This window comes from Neomonachus schauinslandi, chromosome 10, assembly GCF_002201575.2.
Source record: "Neomonachus schauinslandi chromosome 10, ASM220157v2, whole genome shotgun sequence".
Taxonomy (NCBI): domain Eukaryota; kingdom Metazoa; phylum Chordata; class Mammalia; order Carnivora; family Phocidae; genus Neomonachus; species Neomonachus schauinslandi.
This window is the reverse complement of record NC_058412.1, coordinates 40,064,808-40,084,278: the sequence shown is the minus strand read 5'-3', so window position 1 is coordinate 40,084,278 and position 19,471 is coordinate 40,064,808. Positions and strand designations below refer to the sequence as shown.

Genomic DNA, 19,471 nt, shown 5'->3' with positions numbered 1-19,471 from the left:
CATTCTATCTAATACTTCATGCCAGATACCTAAAAACATAGCAAAACATGCATACCTGGTTTCATCGAGCTTCCTACCTGCACCTTTCAACTGCCTCCCCAGGAAACCCAGCTATGAAGTTTCAAGGCTGCATGCTCTTTGCCATAGTTTCCCTTTTCTCCAAAAGTTGAATTTTAGTTGCATACTCCTTTTGATTACTTTCTCTCCTCCCCTAGTCTCAATTCCTCCTTTTTCTGAGTACTATTATATTTTGAAAGTAACATTTATTTTCTAATTATAAAAGTAATATATGTTAAGTGAAGAAAATTGGAAGAACACAGAAATATACAAAGAAAAGGATCCTCTGCTATCCAAAGATAACTATTCCCAAGTGAAAGAAGGTACCATACTTACTGCTTTAACACGTTCTTTTTCCACTTAGCAATGTATTGTGAAAAATCTCCAAAGGCAATATGTATTTTTCCATATAATATTCTCACATAGAAATATAACAGCTGTACATCTGCTAAGTAATTTTCTATCGTTGATCACTTTCTCATACTCCAAATAAGCAAAGACATCTTTGTTTCTTATTATTCCAAATAAGCAAAGAACATCCTTGTCCATACATTTTTCACACATCTATGATTTTTTCCCCTTAGAAGAAATTCCTAGATATGGAATTTTTGGGTCAGAAATGTGCTTTTGATACTGATGCATTAACTTCCCAAAAAGTTTTGTGTCAATTTACAACCTTTCTAGCAATGTTTGAGAATGAACCACATGCACAGTAGATATTATCATTCATTTTCATTGTGGTCAGTCTGATGGTTGTAAAGTAGTACATCACTGCTTTTAACTGTTATATTCCTTTAATTGTCACCCCAGTGCAGGGATAAGAGCATAGGTTGGTGGTCAGAAAGACCTGGATTTGAGTGCTGGCCTGGCATTTAATAACCAGTGGGTCCTGAATGAAATGTCTTACCTTCTCCAGATCCTATTTTTCTCATGGGGGTAATAATGATATCTGCTTCATATGGTTGATGTGGGTACATGAATACTTAGCACTGCCTGGCACACAGTAAATAATCAATGTTGTTACCGAGTAAACTATCTTGAGTATAAGAACAAGGAGATTGATCACTTGTATCATCCTTTTAGGAAATGTCAGATTATGAGCTTTGCCCATTTTTCCGTTTAAGTACATTCGTATTTTAGTATATATCTATTTATATATCAATTGTTATATTAGTATACATTTCTATTGAGTATATCAAATATATTTCTATTTAAATATTATCAATCTCCTATATTCTCTATACACTACTGATATATTTTTCCAGCTTGTTTGCCTTTCCATTTTGTTGATAGCATTTTCATAAGGAGAGAAGTTTTACATTATTGTGTAGTCTTTTAATGTTGGCCTTTATTTTTTAATTTCTATGGTAATATTTGTTGAAAGACAAGCCAACATTATGAAATCAACTAACTGTATATGCTCCAGTTTACATGCTTCTTGTAATACAGGCATCTTTTATCTTATACCTTGGTTCTTACATCTTTATCACACTGCAAATGTGTTCATTTCAGGGGACCTCTGTGGTGGAAAAGCAGGAAGAAGATGAGTCTCTCATCCCCATGTTTCTCACAGAACTGATTTTGACAGTCCAATCATTACTATTTGAACCTTCTTTGGAAGACTTTCTGGTGTGTGTTCCTTCTTATAGCATCCATCTATAAGTACCTTTTTGGGAAATGAAGCAACTGTTTTACTGTCAAGTGATTGGCGGGTTTGCTCTTGTCCCTCCTTCAAAATGATCATAAGGAAAAGAGAAAGTACTGTTCTGTGCACAGCATTACATCTACATAAAAGCTGTCTAAAAGTTTAGCACCTTTTCTTTAACTTGAGACAGATTGGGAGCTTGTAGGGTACACCATCTAGAGAACATATGCTATACAAAATTTAGAATTGACTATAGTAAGTACAATTTTTGAAATCTTTTTAGGTATGCTGCATCTGTGAAAATATTTTAATTATCTATTGCTGTGTAACAAATTACCACAAATGTAGCAGCTTAAAACAACAACCATGTGCTATCTCACAGTTTCTGTGGGTCAGAAGTCTGGGCACTGCTTAGCTTATCCTCTGTTTCAAAGCTTCCCCAGGCAGTCATTCAGGTATTGGCTGTAATGAGGTCTTCTTAGAGGCTTGACTAGAAAAGGATCCACTTCTAAGTTCCCTCAAGTTGTTGTATAGGTATAAGTATAGGACTAAAGTTCCTGTTTTCTTGAGGGATGTCGGCAGGGGACCACCCTTAGATCCTAGAAACCACCTGTAGTTCCTTGCCATGTGGCCAACTCTAGAATCAGTTTACAATATGGATATTTGCTTCTTGAAGACCAGTTAGAAAATCTCCTTTGGGAAGGGCACAATCCCTCTTTTAAGGGTTTTCACTTGATTCAGTCAGGCATACCGAGGGTATACCTTTTTGATTAACTCAGAGTCAACTGATTTGGGACCTTAATTATATCTGCAAAATTCCTTTAACTTTCTATATAATGTAACCTAATCATGGGAGTGGCATCCCATCATATTTACAGTCCCTCCCTCCCTCCATATTCAAGAGGAAGGGATTGTACAAGGCATATACACCAGAGGGAGGGAATCTTGGGGGCCATCTTAGAATTCTGTCCTCTTCATTTGTGTACATGTATAGATTAGTAAACCAATCAGAGTCTATATTTCCTGGTATACTGTAGCACAAAAGCACTAGTAATCAGGATCTCTAGATTCTAGTCTTGCCTTTACAGTTAATGGGTTATTTGACCTTGGGGAAACCACTTACCACTCTAAGGTTCAATTTATGCATCTGTAAGATGAGAAGGCAGGTGAGTGTTAAGGTTCCTTCCAAATCAGTAGTCTGTGATTCTGTAATTTATCAGATAGGTTATTTTAGGATATTTATAAGGACAAGTGGACTGCTGAGTTCCCTCTGGTTGGGGACTTACTCAGAAGCTTCCATGCAGAGGCAGTGGGCTCTTGAATGTCCCTTCTCGGCCAGAAAACTCATGTTCTTCACATGATTTGTATGAACTCAGAATCAACACAGTATTTGTTATTGTTGAATGAGTTATTTATTTTAGCATTTCAAAAAATTCAAACTTATTCATAAATATAATCCTATATGTTTACATTTATGTTTATGTTTTTCTGTCTAACAGGATGGTATTTCTGGCGCAATTAATCACTTTCAAAACACTGTGCTATCAGTTCCTAACCTTGTACCTGATACATATTTCAATGCTTTTACCAGACCTTACATTAACAACAAACTTGAAGAAAAAACCTGTGGATCTGGGCCAAGCCTATCAGCAGTATTTGATGATGATAAGAATTTTCACACTATTATCCTTCAAATAAAGGTACATTTACTTTTACTATTTTATAATATTCTCAATCTTTAATATTCTCAATTGAGTAATAAAGTTTCATCCTTTCTTATCTTTAAACTGAATGCTACTTAATTTCTAAATGGTAAAGTGATTTCTTTTTTAAAGTCCTAGTAGATCAGAGCACTGACTACAGAGAAGGATTTAGAAGTGCAAGTTATCTGAGATGGCATCATTCCCTCACTCCCAGGGGAGAAGATAAGATTAAGAAGAAAGAAGAGCCATTATTTAAACTTGGGGTGGTGTAGGGGAAATGAAGCAACTGGTGAAAACTTAAGGTCCTACAAGACTAAAGAGAACCAAAAAATCAAAGTACACACAACTTTTTCCCCACAGCCAAAAAATTAAATAATCTGCTCATTGCTACACTGATGGAACAGACTACCCTTGTATTATAAATCTCATAAATCACTTCAGATCCATAAGCTGAGGAAATGAAGATATATTAAATTCATGCAAAACTACTATAAGGAGAAAACAGAAAGCGAAGATTAAAAGACCTCATGAATATTCCTTCCTTTCCCTCCCAAAAAACCTTGAAACAAAAGGTACACTACCAACTAGAGTAAATATCCTCAAACAAGCATTTGAATATGTGTAAAATCACATTGAATCAAAATTCAAAATTAAAAATAGAAATGGGAAATTAACATTCATCTCTGAAATGAAGATGAAATTACATTGTGACCAAGGGAGAATGACTCAAATGGAAATTTAATAATTACTATAGGAGAATGATAGGAAAAATGAGAATAGAAGAAAGACAGAAAAACAACCAAGAGAATGAAAATAAGCTAGAGATGGACAAGTAAAAGGGTCAGAGAGAAAATAATTGGAATAGGAGATGGTCAAAGAAGAAATAACATACATTTAATTGGCATCTCTGAAGGAGAAAAAACAAAACATAGGGTAGAACATTTATAACTAGTCCAAGAAAAGAAACCCTAAATCTATATATTGAAAGCGCCTACAGAGTACCTTGGAAAATTGATCCAGAACAATCAATTCTGACCTACAGCCTCTTAAAACTATTAGCTTTTAAAGCTAAAGAAAAATTCCTCCAGGTCTCAGAGCACAAAGATCAAATAACTTACGAAGTAAGAGAATTAGACCAGCATCAGACTTCTCAAAAACAATGTGTAAAGCAAGACAATAATGAAATAGCATTTCTTAATGAAACTCTAGGGAAGAAAGTGTGAATCAAAAATTTTTATCTATTCAAGATAGTCTTTCAGGTATCAAGGCCATAGAAGCATTTCCCTGAGACAAATTGGACAAATTGACCATAAAAATAAATACTGATTATAAAAGTATCATAAACTCTTGAATAAAATGAAAGCATATTAGTCCATATTGTGAATGAAGGAATGAATTGAATGAAAAGGGAAAGCTTTTCCTTACAGCAGAATGTCAACTAATAAATGTAGAAGGAAAATGTAAAGACAAATCACCCCCAATGGCTATCATAGAAACAGTTAAGAATCTCCAATGCATACTAAAATGAGAATGCAAAAGTATAATGAGAAACAGGATTTTTGTCTCAAAGTACTTCTACATAAGCTATTTATTGATTTCAGGGGGAAAGTAGTAAGTGATGAAGCCTGACAGACACCAGATTAACCAACATGTTAACATCATGGGTAATGGGACAAATTGACATTATGTGCTTTCCATCATGGTGCACTGAGAACATACATCATTTCTGTGGTATTAGTACCAAAAATGTATAACTGAATCTAAGTGTTGGAAGTTATAAAACATATACATACACACACACACAAATGAGATACTCTTCAAAAATGTAAAGGTCATGAAAGACAAGGATTGAGGAATTAAGATTTAAAAAATTATTAGTATGATTCCTTTTAATTATAAGGAACAGTTCTTCAAAAGTCAGATTTGAAGATTTTTTTTTTTTAATTTTGTAAGAGAATCCATTAACTGCCCTTTGACATCAAGGATGGTATCTTCCCTCACTTGTGTATCCCTTGGTCAAAGCATAGTGTTGGACACAGAGAAGACATTTGTGTTTGTTTGTTTAATTATATTGAATTGAATTCTGCTCAGAAAAAATATAATTTTACTTGTCTGTTTATTTATAACATTTAGGAAACCATACAGGCAGCATTTGAATCTGCCCAATTATATGCAGCTACATTTGAAAAGTTTCAGATATTCTTCAAGGAAAATGAAAGTCTTGACTTACAAGCTCTTAAACTTCAAGAACCTGGTAAGTTTTCCATTTGTCCTTACTAATTATTTTTGAGAGAGATGTCAAGGTTTATAGTATTGTAGGTTTCTGTTTGTTGGTGTGTAGTGACAGAAATTGTGGCCCAAAAGAGTCGGCCTGATAAAAGTCAAGAATTTATTCATTTCTGGGTTCTTTTATGTAGAATTACTCTCCACACCTCATGGTGTGATTTTGATCTTCTTAACTTCCCTAAGATTAGTTTTGTGACCTCGAATATGATTTATCCTGGAGAATGTGGCATGTGCACTTGAGAAGAATGTATATTCTGCTGTTGGAAAGAATGTTCTATATATGTCTGTTAAGTTCATTTGTTCTAAAGTGTGATTCAATTCTGTTTCTTGTTGATTTTCTGTCTGGATGATCTATTCATTGCTGATAATGGGGTATTAAAGTCCTCTATTATTCCTGTCTATTCCTCTCTTAAGATCTGTCAGTATTTGCTTAAAACATTTCAGTGCTCAGATATTGGGAGCATATATACTTATGATTGTTATATCTTCTTGATCTATTGACCCCTTTATTATATGATGGTCTTTGTCTCTCATTACGATTTTTGGCTTGAAGTCTATTTTGTTTGATATAAGAATGGGTACATCCACTTTCTTTTGGTTACTACTTGCTTGGCATATCATCTTCCACCTCTTCAGTTTGAGTTGATGTTTGTTTTTGGAGTTGAGATGAGTCTTATGAAGCATATAGTTTGGGTCTTGTGTTTTAATCCAGCCAGCAACTCTGTGCCTTTTGATGGGTGAGTTCAATCCATTTACATTTAGGATGATCATTGATAATATGAAGACTTACTACTGCCACTTTATTTTTTATTTTCTGGTTGTTTTGTATCTCTCTTTCTCTTTCTTTGTGTTTCTGTTTACCTTCTTAGGTTGGTGGCTTTCTATGATGATTTGGTCAATTTCTCCCTCTTGTGTGTGTGTGTCTTTGCTCTAGATTTTTGTTTGGTGGTTATTGTGAGGTTTGTATAAAATGTCTCATAGATAAAATAGTCCTTTTTCTGCTGATAGTAACTTATCTTCATTTGCCTATATAAGTTCTTTTATTTTTCTCCTCCCCTTTTATATTTATGTTGCCACATTTTATCCCTTTATATGCTGTGAGTTTGTTACCAAAATATGTAGCTATAGCTATTTGTAATGCTTTTTTCCTTTAATCTTTGTGCTATAAATGTTTAACATCATATTCTAAAATAGAGTTACAATTTTGTGGTTCTGTTTATCACCTTACTCAAAGTTTTGTGTATTTTTATCTTTTCATTTCAGGTAGACAAGCTCTTTTCAACATTTGTTGTAAGGGAGGTTTAGTGGTGATGAACCCCCTTAACTTTTGTTTGTCTGGGAGTCTTTATTTCTCCTTTATATCTGAAGGATAGCTTTGCTAGATAGAGTATTCCTGGCTGGCAATTTTTAATCTTTCAATACTTTGAATCCATCATTCTGTTCTCTCCCAGCCTGTAGAATTTCTGCTGAGAAATCTGCTCATAGTGTAGTGGAGGTTCCTTTGTAGGTTACTTTCTTTTTTTTCCCCTGGCCACCTTTAAGATTCTTTCTTTATCATTGGCTTTTGACAGCTTCATGATAATGTGTCTTGGAGAGAGTCTTTTTGCATTAATATAGTAAAATGATCTATTGGCTTCATGGACTTGTATGACTAGTTCTTTCCCCAGGTTTGGGAAGTTCACAGCTGTTATTTCTTTAACCTCTCTACTTCCTTCTTCTCTTCTCCTTTTGGTGTACCCATTATTCTTGTGTTGGCTCTCACAATGGAGTCTAATAGCACTCATAGGGTTTCTTCACTTTTAAAAAATCTTAGGATTTTAGAAGGAGTTATCGCTCCCTTTCCACTGGAGTCATTTATAGATCTACTCTATTTCCAATGCTTGGACCACTATTCTGAAGGATAATTACATGATACCATGAAAAAATACTCTGTGTTCAAATAAGTTTGGAAAATACTAGACCAAGCCACATTATACAGGTTTTTTTTACCAGAGGACATCTCAGATTACTTGATATCCTCATTTTGTCAGTTCTCAAAAATATACACATCTAAACCTTCTGAAGTGAGTAGGATAGATAACTGTTGACCCTTTTGTGTATTATGAGGAAGCTGAAGCTAACTCAGAAAGATTGACTTAACCAAAGCTAAATATGGGTTAAAGACTTGAGCTTAGGTTTTCTAACACTGTTCTTTATACTATGTCAAACTGACCCTTATATTCAGGAGAGGAGATGACATGAATAAAGACAAGAATCAACACCCTTTCCTTTTTGGGATGGTGGAGGAGGGCTATAGAAAGAGAATAGAGAGCAGTAAGGAAATCAATCTGTGGAGGAAGTACTTAGATATAAAGTTAACTAATTTTTTTTTAAGATTTGCTTATTTATTTTAGGAAGGGAGGGGCAGAGGGAGAGGGAGAGAGAGAGAGAGAATCTCCAGCAGACTCCATGCTGAGCACAGAGCCTGATGTGGGGCTCAATCTCATGACCCTGAGAGCATGACCTGATCAACCAACTGAGCCACCCAGGCACTCCAAAGTTAGCTAAATTTTTACAGGCCCAGAGGGTACAAGATTTTTAAAGACAGGCAGAATAGTTTAGTATTACATGTATATTATAAAGAGCTGTTTTTGACCAACAGTATGATACAATTGTATTCAAAGGTAATCAGGTCTCCACTGGTTCCAGGTAGATTGGAGAAGGGAGAAAATGAAAATAGGAAGATTATTAAAATGCAACTGCAGCATATGGCACATGCACATCGACAAAGCCTTAGCCGTGATGTGGGAGCAGGATTGGCAGAGAGGTGTTGGGAAAAGGAATGGAGATAACCAGCTATGCTTATTAATATCCTCAGAATGCTTTATATGGAGGTGCCATGTGGGAGAACCCTTCCATGAAGCCCAACTCCAACCTGACTCTAAGATCCAGTCCATTCCAGACTAGATCCTCTAATACAATTACAAATTATTTTCATCTGCCATCTCTTGGTAGGAGCCAGAAAATGTATTTACATTATTGAATATTATTTTCTTTAGTACAAGAATAAAATATAAAGCATTATGAATTAACATTTTGAAGTTATTCAAGGTATTATACATCAGGAAAATAGCATTATAAATACATCTATAAATTTATTAATGCAATGATTTTTAATGTATTTCATAATGATCCTTTAAAATTTAATATATTTTATGCTTTATATGATAATTTTATGTAGATGTTGAGTTTTTTAGAGTACAACTGGAAAAATATCACAGACAGCACAAGGATGCAGTAGCTCTGAGACCTACCAGAAATGTAGGATTGCTGCTCATTGATACAAAGCTGCTAAAAGAAAAACTAATTCCATCACCTTTGCGATGCTTGGAGGTAACTATAAACAAGGAAAAACTTTAATTATAGTCTCTATAATTATGTTACAATTTTTCTACTACAAATAGACTATCTTTATTTTGTAGTATTGCAAATATGTTAAAATTAACATAACCTACTGGGCATCCTTAATTCCTAAGAAAAGCCCCATATTTGTTCTGTCCCAAGCATAGTCAGCTATCAGTTGAGGGAAGGGAGGGGACTTGCAGGCCTCAGACTAGCCTCTTACTCCCATTTCGTTTTCCTTTGTTGGAGCATTTCAAGGCTTCCTGCCCAAGAGACACCACTATAACAGCTCAGTGTTCTAATGGGAATGTTTGTTGACTTAATGATACTGAGATCCAGTTTAGGACATCATTTCCTGCTCTGAAACTGTCCCTAAAGATCTGATTATATTTTAGTGAATGGTATTGCTGAGGACATTTGTATGGATCCTGCAATAACTTTCATGTCTTCCTTTGGAGCCAGAGTATACCTGTAATATTCTCAAATACCTCCAACGAGACAATGGTGTAAAGCAGGGCCTGGCAAACTATAGCCCACAGGGCAAATCCAGTTTGCCACCTGTGTTGTACATACAACCATGACAATTTGCTTTTGTATTACCTATGGTTGCTTTCTCACTACAAGGGCAGAGTTGAGTACTTGTGACACAGACTGTGTCTGTCCTGCAAATCTAAAATAGTCACGATCCAGTCCTTACAGAAAACCTCTGCTGACCCTACTGTAGGTTACAGAAGACAGAGCTGCTGATTTAACATTCAGTTAGGATTTCTTTAAAATATTTAATGAAATGAAAATATTTAAATAGTTATGATTCACATTTTCTTTTTCTTTCCTAGGTGCTAAATTACATGCTTCCCCGTCAAAGCAAGAAAAAAGTGGATGCCATTATCTCTGAGGCACAAGATGCAGAGTATAAACTTGAGTTTGTTCCAACAACCACCATAGAATATGTTAACAGCTTAGTATTTCTTGATGAAATTCAGGAAAGGGTGAGTTGATTTTCATATAACTCAATATTCCAGTCCTTGTGGTAGATAAGGAAGACAAATAAGAGAAATTGAGGGACTGAAGGTCAATAAACAGTGGTCAAAATATCAGAAACACTTTCAGACAATGTAAGTGAACGCCCTACATCACAGCAATAATGAGAGCTAACATTGATCAAACTTACTGCTAGTCAGGAATTATGCTAAGTTTTTTATATATGTTATTACATTTTTAATCCTCACAAAAACTTAAGAAGTGTAGATAATTTTTTCTCATTCCCCAGATAAGGAAACAGGGACTGAAAAAAGTTATGTTGCCCAAGATCACAAAGTTTGTGGTGGAGCTCGACTTTGAGTCTCTGGCCACAAAGCCACTGCTCTCAGTCACAATTTCCTGCAATTCTTATTTGTGATCAGTGATCATGGAATTGTGATTCCCAAGCGAAGGGTTGGGAATCATTTCTCTCAAAGCCTCTGTGCAGGGCGCCTGGGTGGTTCAGTCAGTTAAGCGGCTGCCTTCAGCTCAGGTCATGATCCCAGGGTCCTGGGATTGAGTCCTGCATCAGGTTCACTCCTCAGCGGGGAGCCTGCTTCCCCCTCTGCCCCTCCCACCCCCGCTCGTGATCTCTCTTGCTCTCAAATAAATAAATAAAATCTTGAAAAAAATAAATAAAAGCCTCTGTGCAGTTCTCTTCTCGTGTCAAGGACATGCTTTGTTTCCACATGGAAGCAAATAGCCTCTGCCAACCCCTACAGTCTAACTCTTCCCATGTTCAGCGAGAGGGAGACTAAGCGGGGTTCGCCAGGTCCCAATTTTGTGCTGCTTGGTTCAACTTGTGGCCAGGGGTTTGGGTCAAGTTGTGTGAACATGGCTGTTCCCGCTCTAGCCACGTGGCAGAGTGAAAGAGGAGGGTTCCCCCCAAACTGGAGAGTCCCTTCCCAGAAAATTAGGAAAGGCACCATCCACTGAAGATAGGACATCAAAGTGAAGATGTTTAGTAGTCCGTTGAAGATAGCAAAAGTATTTATTAAAGGATAGTAGGGAACATGCAGCCAGAATCATGGCCCGTGCATACCTCAGGGGCTGCTCTGGGACAATCCCTGCTCAGCATGCATGCCTGCGAGCTCAGATAATTGCAGTGGAGCATCCTTCCAGCACATGTTGTCCCTGAAAACCAAATATGGGCACTGTTTAATGCTACTGGAGACCAAAAGAGAGAGAGAAGAGAACAATAAACATTTCTAAGAGTCATACTAACTGTGCTCAGCTCTGAACAACTTACCTCCTGGGCCTGATTACCTGTACCGTAGCAACGACTGTCTTTATCAACCAGCAGGCTTTAGCCAGGGGGATTGTACCATTAAGCACACTCCTCCTGTGCTGGTTATGAATGTGAGATGTTCACAGTGCACAGTGACTGTCTCCTAGAAGACAACACTGAAAGGGAATAATCAGACTCTGATATATTTAACAAGCAACCAATGTTTCTATTTAGATCGAAAGCCTTGAAGATGAAGGCAATGTAGTGATTCAGATGTACAAGCTCATTGAACAGTATCAGGTCCCCACACCTCCAGAAGACTTCGCTGTTTTTGCTACTATGAAGCCATCCATTGTTGCAGTTCGGAACGCCATCGATAAATCCGTGGGTGACCGAGAAACAAGGATCAAGCAATTTTCTCAGCATTTGGGTAGAGACCTTGAAGACCTAACCAACGAAGTGAATGAAGTAAAGCTACAAGCACAAGTAAGCTAAAGCAGGATTTAAAAAAATAATAATCTGTGTAAAACTGGACTATTATATTTTAATTAAGCTATTTTAGGATCATAGTTCATTTTAACCTGACTTAACTTCTATTTTTGTGGTTTCGTTCTAATCCGTTAACAGTATCTTTGAGCTGCTATTAAAAACCGAACATGTTTCTGAACCTCTAAGTACTGAATAAATTCCAGACCATTGCAAGTAAAGCATATGTAATATTTCCTTTCTCCTGACTTGTATTTATTATTTTGAAATGAGTGCTTCTATAACTTTTTAACATATTTTGTAGCTATTGTCACAATTTTAAAATTTGCTTAGGTACATATTAGAAAATTCACATTTAGGAAGAAGAAGAATCTATCTGCATTGATAAATGGTAATGAAGAATATTTGGTTAACTTTGTACCAATTTTGCTATACAAAAGATACAAGGGAAATTTTTTAAGAATTTAGAAGAGATAGCTGGGTGATTCTTAACAGAAGCAGCATACATGAAAATATAATTTTGCAAATAATACATTATATGTTAATAAAAGAAATATAATTTTGTAATGATCTACTATTTTATTATTAATATTAACTAAATCTGATCACAGAAGTATAAAAGCACATAAAATTATAATCAAATCAGAAAAAAATGGGAACATTTCAATGTCCATCAACAGAGAATGAATAAAAGGTATTAGGGTACATTTGCTCAAAGGAATACAATGTAGACATTAAAGATTACAAAGTATGTTTATACATATTGACATGGAAACATAAAAGTAGCTAATATTTATTGTGTACTTACTATGTGTCAAGTACTGCTCTAAGGTCTTTGTATTGTTTTTATTTTTATATTGAAATATTTTTGTATTTTTCACCCAGAAAAAAACTGAACATAACTATAATAACTTTACAACTTCATGAGTTATCAGAAATGAGCACACCCAAGTATCCATTACTCATGTTACTGGTACCTTTAGGATTCCCTTGAATCACTAGCCTTTTCTTCCTCCCCAAAGGAAGCCACTACCCTGAATTCTAATGCTATAAATCAGTTTTGCTTGTTTATGAACTTCAGTTATGAACTTCAGTTAAATAGAATCATACAGTATGTCCTTTATTTTAGTTTGTTATATTCCTGAGATTCACCCATGATGCTGTGAGTGGATGTAGTTTATCCATCTTTGTTGCCACGTAGTATTTCATTGTATGTCACAAGTTAATTATTCCATGATTGATGGATATTGGATATTGGGGTTGTTTACAGTTTTTGACAAGGATGAATAATGCTTCTTGGAACATTCTTATATATGTTTGCATGTTTTAACTCATTTAATTCTCAGAACACCAATAGGTTTTAGTATTCATATTTTATAGAGAAGAAAACAAAGGGACAGGGAGGTTAAGTAATGCAGGGTCACACACATAATAAATGGAGGAACCAGGATTCAAGCTTAGGCAGTCTGCTTCCAATGGTTGATAATCTGCTATTAACTGTATACATGTATGTGGATTGCTAGAGAGAGCAAAAGTGCTGGCAAGTGCGTCATGTGTAATCGTGCATTGTAAAAAACATGATGCACACACACAGAAATGACAGCAGAGATTCTCTCCAGCAAGTGCTTCTTCCATAGAAGGTTTGGAATGAATTCATTATCACTCTTGAGCAAAAAACTGCAAACTTATTATTTCTATAAATGATACCATCTTGCTGTCAAGACCTCTACTCTTGATGATAGAGGGAGTTGGAGAAAAAAAACCTCAGTGTGACAAGTGATGATAATGCAATTTATTTCAGTTTGAAATGTCTATTTCATTCTAGCTTGGTCTCTTTCTGATAGATTTTAATTCAATTCAAAATGCCTATTGGGCATTTCTTCACCCCTGCCACCATTATCTCCAGCATCTTGCCCGTAAGTGGAAATGTGCATTTCCTCCTGGTGGATGGAGGGAGGGGGCATCCAGACCTCTTAGTGTCCTTTGGACCATAGGACTTCTAGTGCAGTTTGGCTGGGCTGGGCCTGGTGGTCCCAAGCAGCTGTTAGCTAAGGGTCCTTCTTGATTCTTTGGGTACCGTGTTGGCCCCTCCTGCTGTAATCCATCATTTCTGCTATAGTCTACAGTCTCAAGTGATCTGTGGCCTCCTCATCCTGATCTTGGGCTCCTTCTAGTCCTCCGGTACTAGCTGTGGTTCCCATTGCCAGAATCAAGGCACATGAGAACTTCATGATCCACCAAGTGCCAACCCAAGCCATGAAGGCACCAGAGTGTAAACACAAGGCCCTTCTGCTAGACACTTCCCTTAGCTTTTTCTAGAACATGTTGCCATTTTGAATGCAGTACCATGCCAAATCAGAGATTATCCTCCCAAGCTATGGTTATAATAGTTCTCAGATTCTTCCAATTTCTCAGATTCTCCCAAACCTAGTTAGGTGTTCCTTCTTTGCTCCTGAACCTTTCCATTCCCATTCACTGGGTAGGGTTTCAACCTCAACAGGTCAGCCAGGAAAATTGATATCTGACCACTTATTCCTTATCTTCTCTCTTCCTACCTCTCAGAAATCAAAGGGCTTCCTATTTCCATGAATGTACAATAGGAATTTCCCTTATATCATGTGCTCTTCCTTGTCTTCCCTATTGCATGCTCCTCTCCTTACCTGAAGTCATGCTGGTTGAGGAAGTGTAGGGAATGAAAGTAGGTGGGGGAAATATATTAGGTACTATTTAAAAACAATATTGTCCCCATGACACTTCTTTATTTATTTCTGTACTTTTTTTTACAAGGTACATCTATTGCTTTAAAATGCAAGAAAAGCAACCATTTTAACATTTTCTAAAAATCAGAGTGAAAAGAGAATTAGAAAAATATTTTTTGAAAATGTTTATGAATTCATTTAATTTAATGGTCAACATCAAAAGTAGGAATAACTAATCAAAAATTATCTTAATTTTACAGGATCCACAGATTTTGGATATCACTGCTGACCAAGACAAAATAAAGCTCATGTTGAATGAGCTGCAGGTAGTTCTAGATGATCTTCAAAAACGTGCATTTCAGTATAAATCCTATCAGAAGAATTTTAAGGTAAGGACAGCTCTACACATCTGTTTTTAAAACATATGCATAGAAATGGCATTGATGCACAACCACCCTCAAGAATGTGGCTCTAACATTCAATGTTTGGACACCTATGTGCTAGTCATTGTGCCAGAATGGTCTGAAATACAAATATGATGTGTTCTCTGCCTTTGAAGTGTTTAAAGATTAGTACACATGAGAGACAAAGTATCTTTCTTAATAAAAAAATAATGATGAATTATAGGTAAACCCTCAGACCAGGGACTGCACTTTCTTTGTTAAAATATGTATGTGGATTTTTTAACATGGTCAATTAAAGCCCCTCTAGTCTTTCTTGAATAATATTCAGGCTTCTTTTACATTCTTGTGTGTGTTACGATTCCATGAATGTTGCCTGATTTGCCCTGGTTTGATGCGCCAATTTGGTGAAAGAAGAGAATTTGGCTAAGCAGGGAATAGATGGATCCCAAAAAAGGGTAGGTTTCGAAGTCTCAAGAAAAATGAAGAGAAATGAGTAAGAGCTTTAAGTGCTCTGAACAGTTATTAAAGAGACCAAAAAGAAAAGAGAATAGGAAAGAAGAGATTCCTAGGGTCAAACCCAGGGAGCCACCAACAATGAGAGGTATTGTTAGTCTCTCCAGCAGTCTTGGAGGAGTGCCTGGACCTCACGTGGGAATGTACCTATCTATTCCAGAGCCCCAGATGGATGGCCAGAAAGTTATATGAGGAGCTGTCCATTCCAGAGCCCAGCACTTGGTGGGGGCAATCTGCAAAATAATGAGTGTGACTCTAGACGATGTCACTGGTGCGGTACTTGAGATTTGTGCATCGGAGAACTAGGGTTCAAAGTTGTTCCCAGGTTGAGTTAACTGACCTACAAGATGGGACAGTATGCAGTGGGAAGTGAGGTATTGAGGAAACTTTGCTTGATAAAAAGTTATAACTAACAGGTGGGCACATCTTGGGTCAGAAAGGATAGCACTGCTTGAGCCAGAGCCTGAAATAAAAGTATGTCCCCTTCTTTCCACACTCTGTATCCATTCTTGATTAATTCTTCTTTCATGATCACCTCAGGTCTACCCTTCCTTCTGCAGCTCTCAGTCACTTGGGGGATAGGGGTGAAGATCTAACTGGCCTAAGGAAATTACTTCTAATTCTTAATGAAGACAAGGTTAGATCCATAATGTCAGGGTGATGCTGATCTCATAAAATGACTTTGGAAGTAAGTATTCCCACCTCTTCAGTTTTGGGGGAAAAAGTCTGAGAAAGATGGGCATTAGTTCTTCTTTAAATGTTTGGTAGAATTCACCAGTAAAACCATCTGCTCCTGGAGCCATCTACTTTTGGACTCTTCTGTGTTGGGAGGTTTTGATTATTGGTTCAATCTCCTTATTCCTTATTGGTCTATTTAGATTTTCTATTTCTTCCTGATTCAGTCTTGATACGTTATATGTTTCTAGGAATTTATCTATTTCTTTTAAGTGATATAATTTAATTGTTGGCATATAACTATTCATAGTAGTCTCTTACAATTTTTTGTATTTCTGTGGTATCTGGTATAAAGTTTCCTCTGATTTTATTTAAGTCTTCTTTTTTTTTCTTCATCTAGCTAAATGTTTATCTATTTTGTTCCTCTTTTTTGAAAAACCAGCTCTTAATTTCATTGATCTTTTCTATTTTTCTGGTCTCTAATTTATTTCCACCCTGATCTTTATTTCCTTCCTTCTGCTAATTTTGGGCTTAGTTTGTCCTTTTTCAGCTTCCTTAATGTGTAAAATTGTGTGTTATCTTCCTATTTTTTAATACATACATTTATCACTATAAACTGTCCTCTCAGAACTGCTTTTGCAGCATCCCATAGATTTTGGCATGCTGTGTTTTCATTTGTTTCAAGTTTTTTTTGTTTTATTTCCCTTTGATTTCCCCTTTAACCTGGTTGTTCAGGAGTGTGTTGTTTAGTTTCCACATGCTTATAAATTTTCCAGCTCTCCTCTTGTTGATTTCTAATTTCAAACCATTCTGATTGAAAAAAATACTTGGTATGATTTTAATCTTAAATTTGCTAAGACTTGTTTTGTAGCCTATCGTATGATCTATCCTAGGGAATGTTCTGTGTGCACTTGGAAAGAATGTGTATTCAGCTGCTGTTGGATGGAATGTTCAAAGCCCTAGCTTATCTCTGTGCAAACAACCCCCCTGGGGGTTTGTTCATTTCTAAGCCAAGGCAGTTTTAAAATGCTTCTATGAAAACAGCTTCTTGATTTTCTTGCAGTCCTTCTCCCTACAGTGTTCATATACAACCCAGGGGTTTAGAAAGAGGAAGAAGCCAGGCTGTTCTTTCCATGTTAAATCTCCCCATCCCCTCCACCAGCTACTGCACAGAAATCTCCTTCTTCTGTCATCTAGCTATACATGTCCCAAAGGAAATGAGTACCTCTGAAAATTCATTTGTTTTCCTAAAAAAGGCCAGGCATGTATGATCCAACTTGAAGAACAATGCCGATGATATTCATCATATTTATATCTTTGCTGAACATTTAAGTTCTAAGGAAATGTAAAGAGTTATATTTTGTCACTCAAGTGGAAATTTGAATATACATAGGGTTTATGATTTATTTTTTTCATTTGTTCATGTCGCTCCTTTTATTTCCCCATTTAGGACCCACCCATATTCTGCTAAGTAGTCACTGTATCAAAAATTACTGATAGGAGGATAACATAAGATCTTTACATCTGAAAACTAAATAGTGCATTTTGCTTATTATATTTTTAAAGGTAGAAGTATCGAAGTTTGAAGCTCTGGAAGAAGTTAGTGCTGAATTGAAACTCAAACAATTGCTCTGGGATTCTTTATCTGAATGGGATCAACTCCAACAAGAATGGTTAAAGGTAAAACAAAACAAAACAAAAAAACCTCTCAATCCCAAAATCATTTTTTATTAACTAAACTTAATATCCTAATAATAAGAATTATTTTTAACAATCTGGAGTAGTCTTAATTCAGTAAAATATGCAATGTTACAGTTTTATGGTAATTGTTATCAGCTTTCCAGTGAAATGGGTAAAGGTCTTTCTGTCACTATATACCACAGAGCAGAATGCATTCTTGTAAGACAGGCTTCTTGGGTCCTCCATTTAAGAAGGCTAAATGAAGGAAGCATCAAAAGATCTCACTGCATGGTGTTTAACTGCTTTGTTGCTTCTGAATACAATGTTGTCATGATATACTACACCCAAGTGTTCTTGAAGATTGTAGGATTTTATTTGTGATCTACACACTTTAGATTTCTGTTAACTTCTGTTTCTGTTCTGGTTTTGAAAAAAAGGAAGCCATTTTGTTCACTGTGATAGAATGGAATCAGAGTAATGAGATCTAGGATCTTCCCTTAAGAGCTCAACAGTAAATTACCTTAATTAGGGGGCCAAGTACCAACAGCCACCATAGAATTTGATTTTTAGGATCTACCTGTATATTCAAACCTTGATAAGGGTCAACCCTCTAGAAGGCAGAATAGATGATCATCTCTTCTTTCAAGTGTGATATGGACATGTTAGAAATACCATCAACTTTACAGATACTGTTTTACACTTGCTCATTCAGCCTACTTGTGCTGATACCTGTAATTAGAAGTCACATGTCTAGTTTAAACACCAGTAACACAGAAAGTGTTTCCCAGATAATGTTCTAAGTGCTGGGTATACCAGTAGAGACTAAAAATGATAATGTCCAAACCCTCACAGAACTTACCTTTTGGTGAAGAAAATAGAAAACAAACAAATATATGATATAATATCAAAGAATTTTAAGTGCTCTTGTATAACTCCTTTGTCACTTATCTCAGAAGTAGAAAAAGCTCCTGAGGTATGTAGAAAAACTCCTGAGGTATAAAGAAAAAGCTTAGAGAGTTTTCTAATTACCACCATAGTTCAGAACAGAAGCTTCCAAAATGGGATGATGTCATCCCAAACATACAAAAAGACCCATTAGAGGACAGAAAGGAAATGTTGAACCTAGAAGGAAAAAAAGAAAAATGAAGGTTTATAACTACACATAACATATTCGTTTTAGGTATATCACATAGCAATTGAATATTTGTATCTATTGTGAAATGATCACTACAGTAAGTCTAGTTAACATCCATTGTCATATATAATTATGAAATTTTTTTTCTATGATGAGAACTTTTAAGATCGATTCTCTTAGCAACTTTCAAATATGCAATACAGTATTGTTAACTATAGTCACCATGCTGTACATTACACCCCCATGACTTATTTATTTTATAACTGGACATTTATATCTTCTTACTCCTTCACCCATTTCACCCACCTCCCAGCCCTACCTCTGGCAACCACCAGTCTGTTCTCTGTGAGTTTCCTTTCATTTCATTTTTTTGTTGTTGTTTTAGATTGCACATGTGAGATCATACAGTATTTGTCTTTCTCTGTTTATAGAACTGAGAAATATATTTATAGATACATGTATATTTGGGGGTATATCTTTAAATCATTTATATTAAAGGGGTACATAATCAAATAATAGGAGACTACTGGGTGAGAAAGTTCTAGTTAGTAAGAGTAAG

The 19,471-nt window shown here is 35.9% G+C and overlaps 1 protein-coding gene across 1 annotated transcript in view; it reads left to right on the top strand.

Moving 5' to 3' along the window:
• DNAH6 (dynein axonemal heavy chain 6) overlaps nucleotides 1–19,471 on the top strand; it is a 214,859-nt gene that overhangs the window by 41,851 nt on the left and 153,537 nt on the right. Inside the window, exons 9-16 of the mRNA XM_021697409.1 lie at nucleotides 1,570–1,686; nucleotides 3,202–3,402; nucleotides 5,539–5,659; nucleotides 8,912–9,063; nucleotides 9,909–10,061; nucleotides 11,555–11,806; nucleotides 14,766–14,894; nucleotides 17,664–17,777. Coding sequence (XP_021553084.1) covers nucleotides 1,570–1,686; nucleotides 3,202–3,402; nucleotides 5,539–5,659; nucleotides 8,912–9,063; nucleotides 9,909–10,061; nucleotides 11,555–11,806; nucleotides 14,766–14,894; nucleotides 17,664–17,777 — 1,239 coding nt within the window. The remainder of the gene's footprint in view (nucleotides 1–1,569; nucleotides 1,687–3,201; nucleotides 3,403–5,538; nucleotides 5,660–8,911; nucleotides 9,064–9,908; nucleotides 10,062–11,554; nucleotides 11,807–14,765; nucleotides 14,895–17,663; nucleotides 17,778–19,471) is intronic.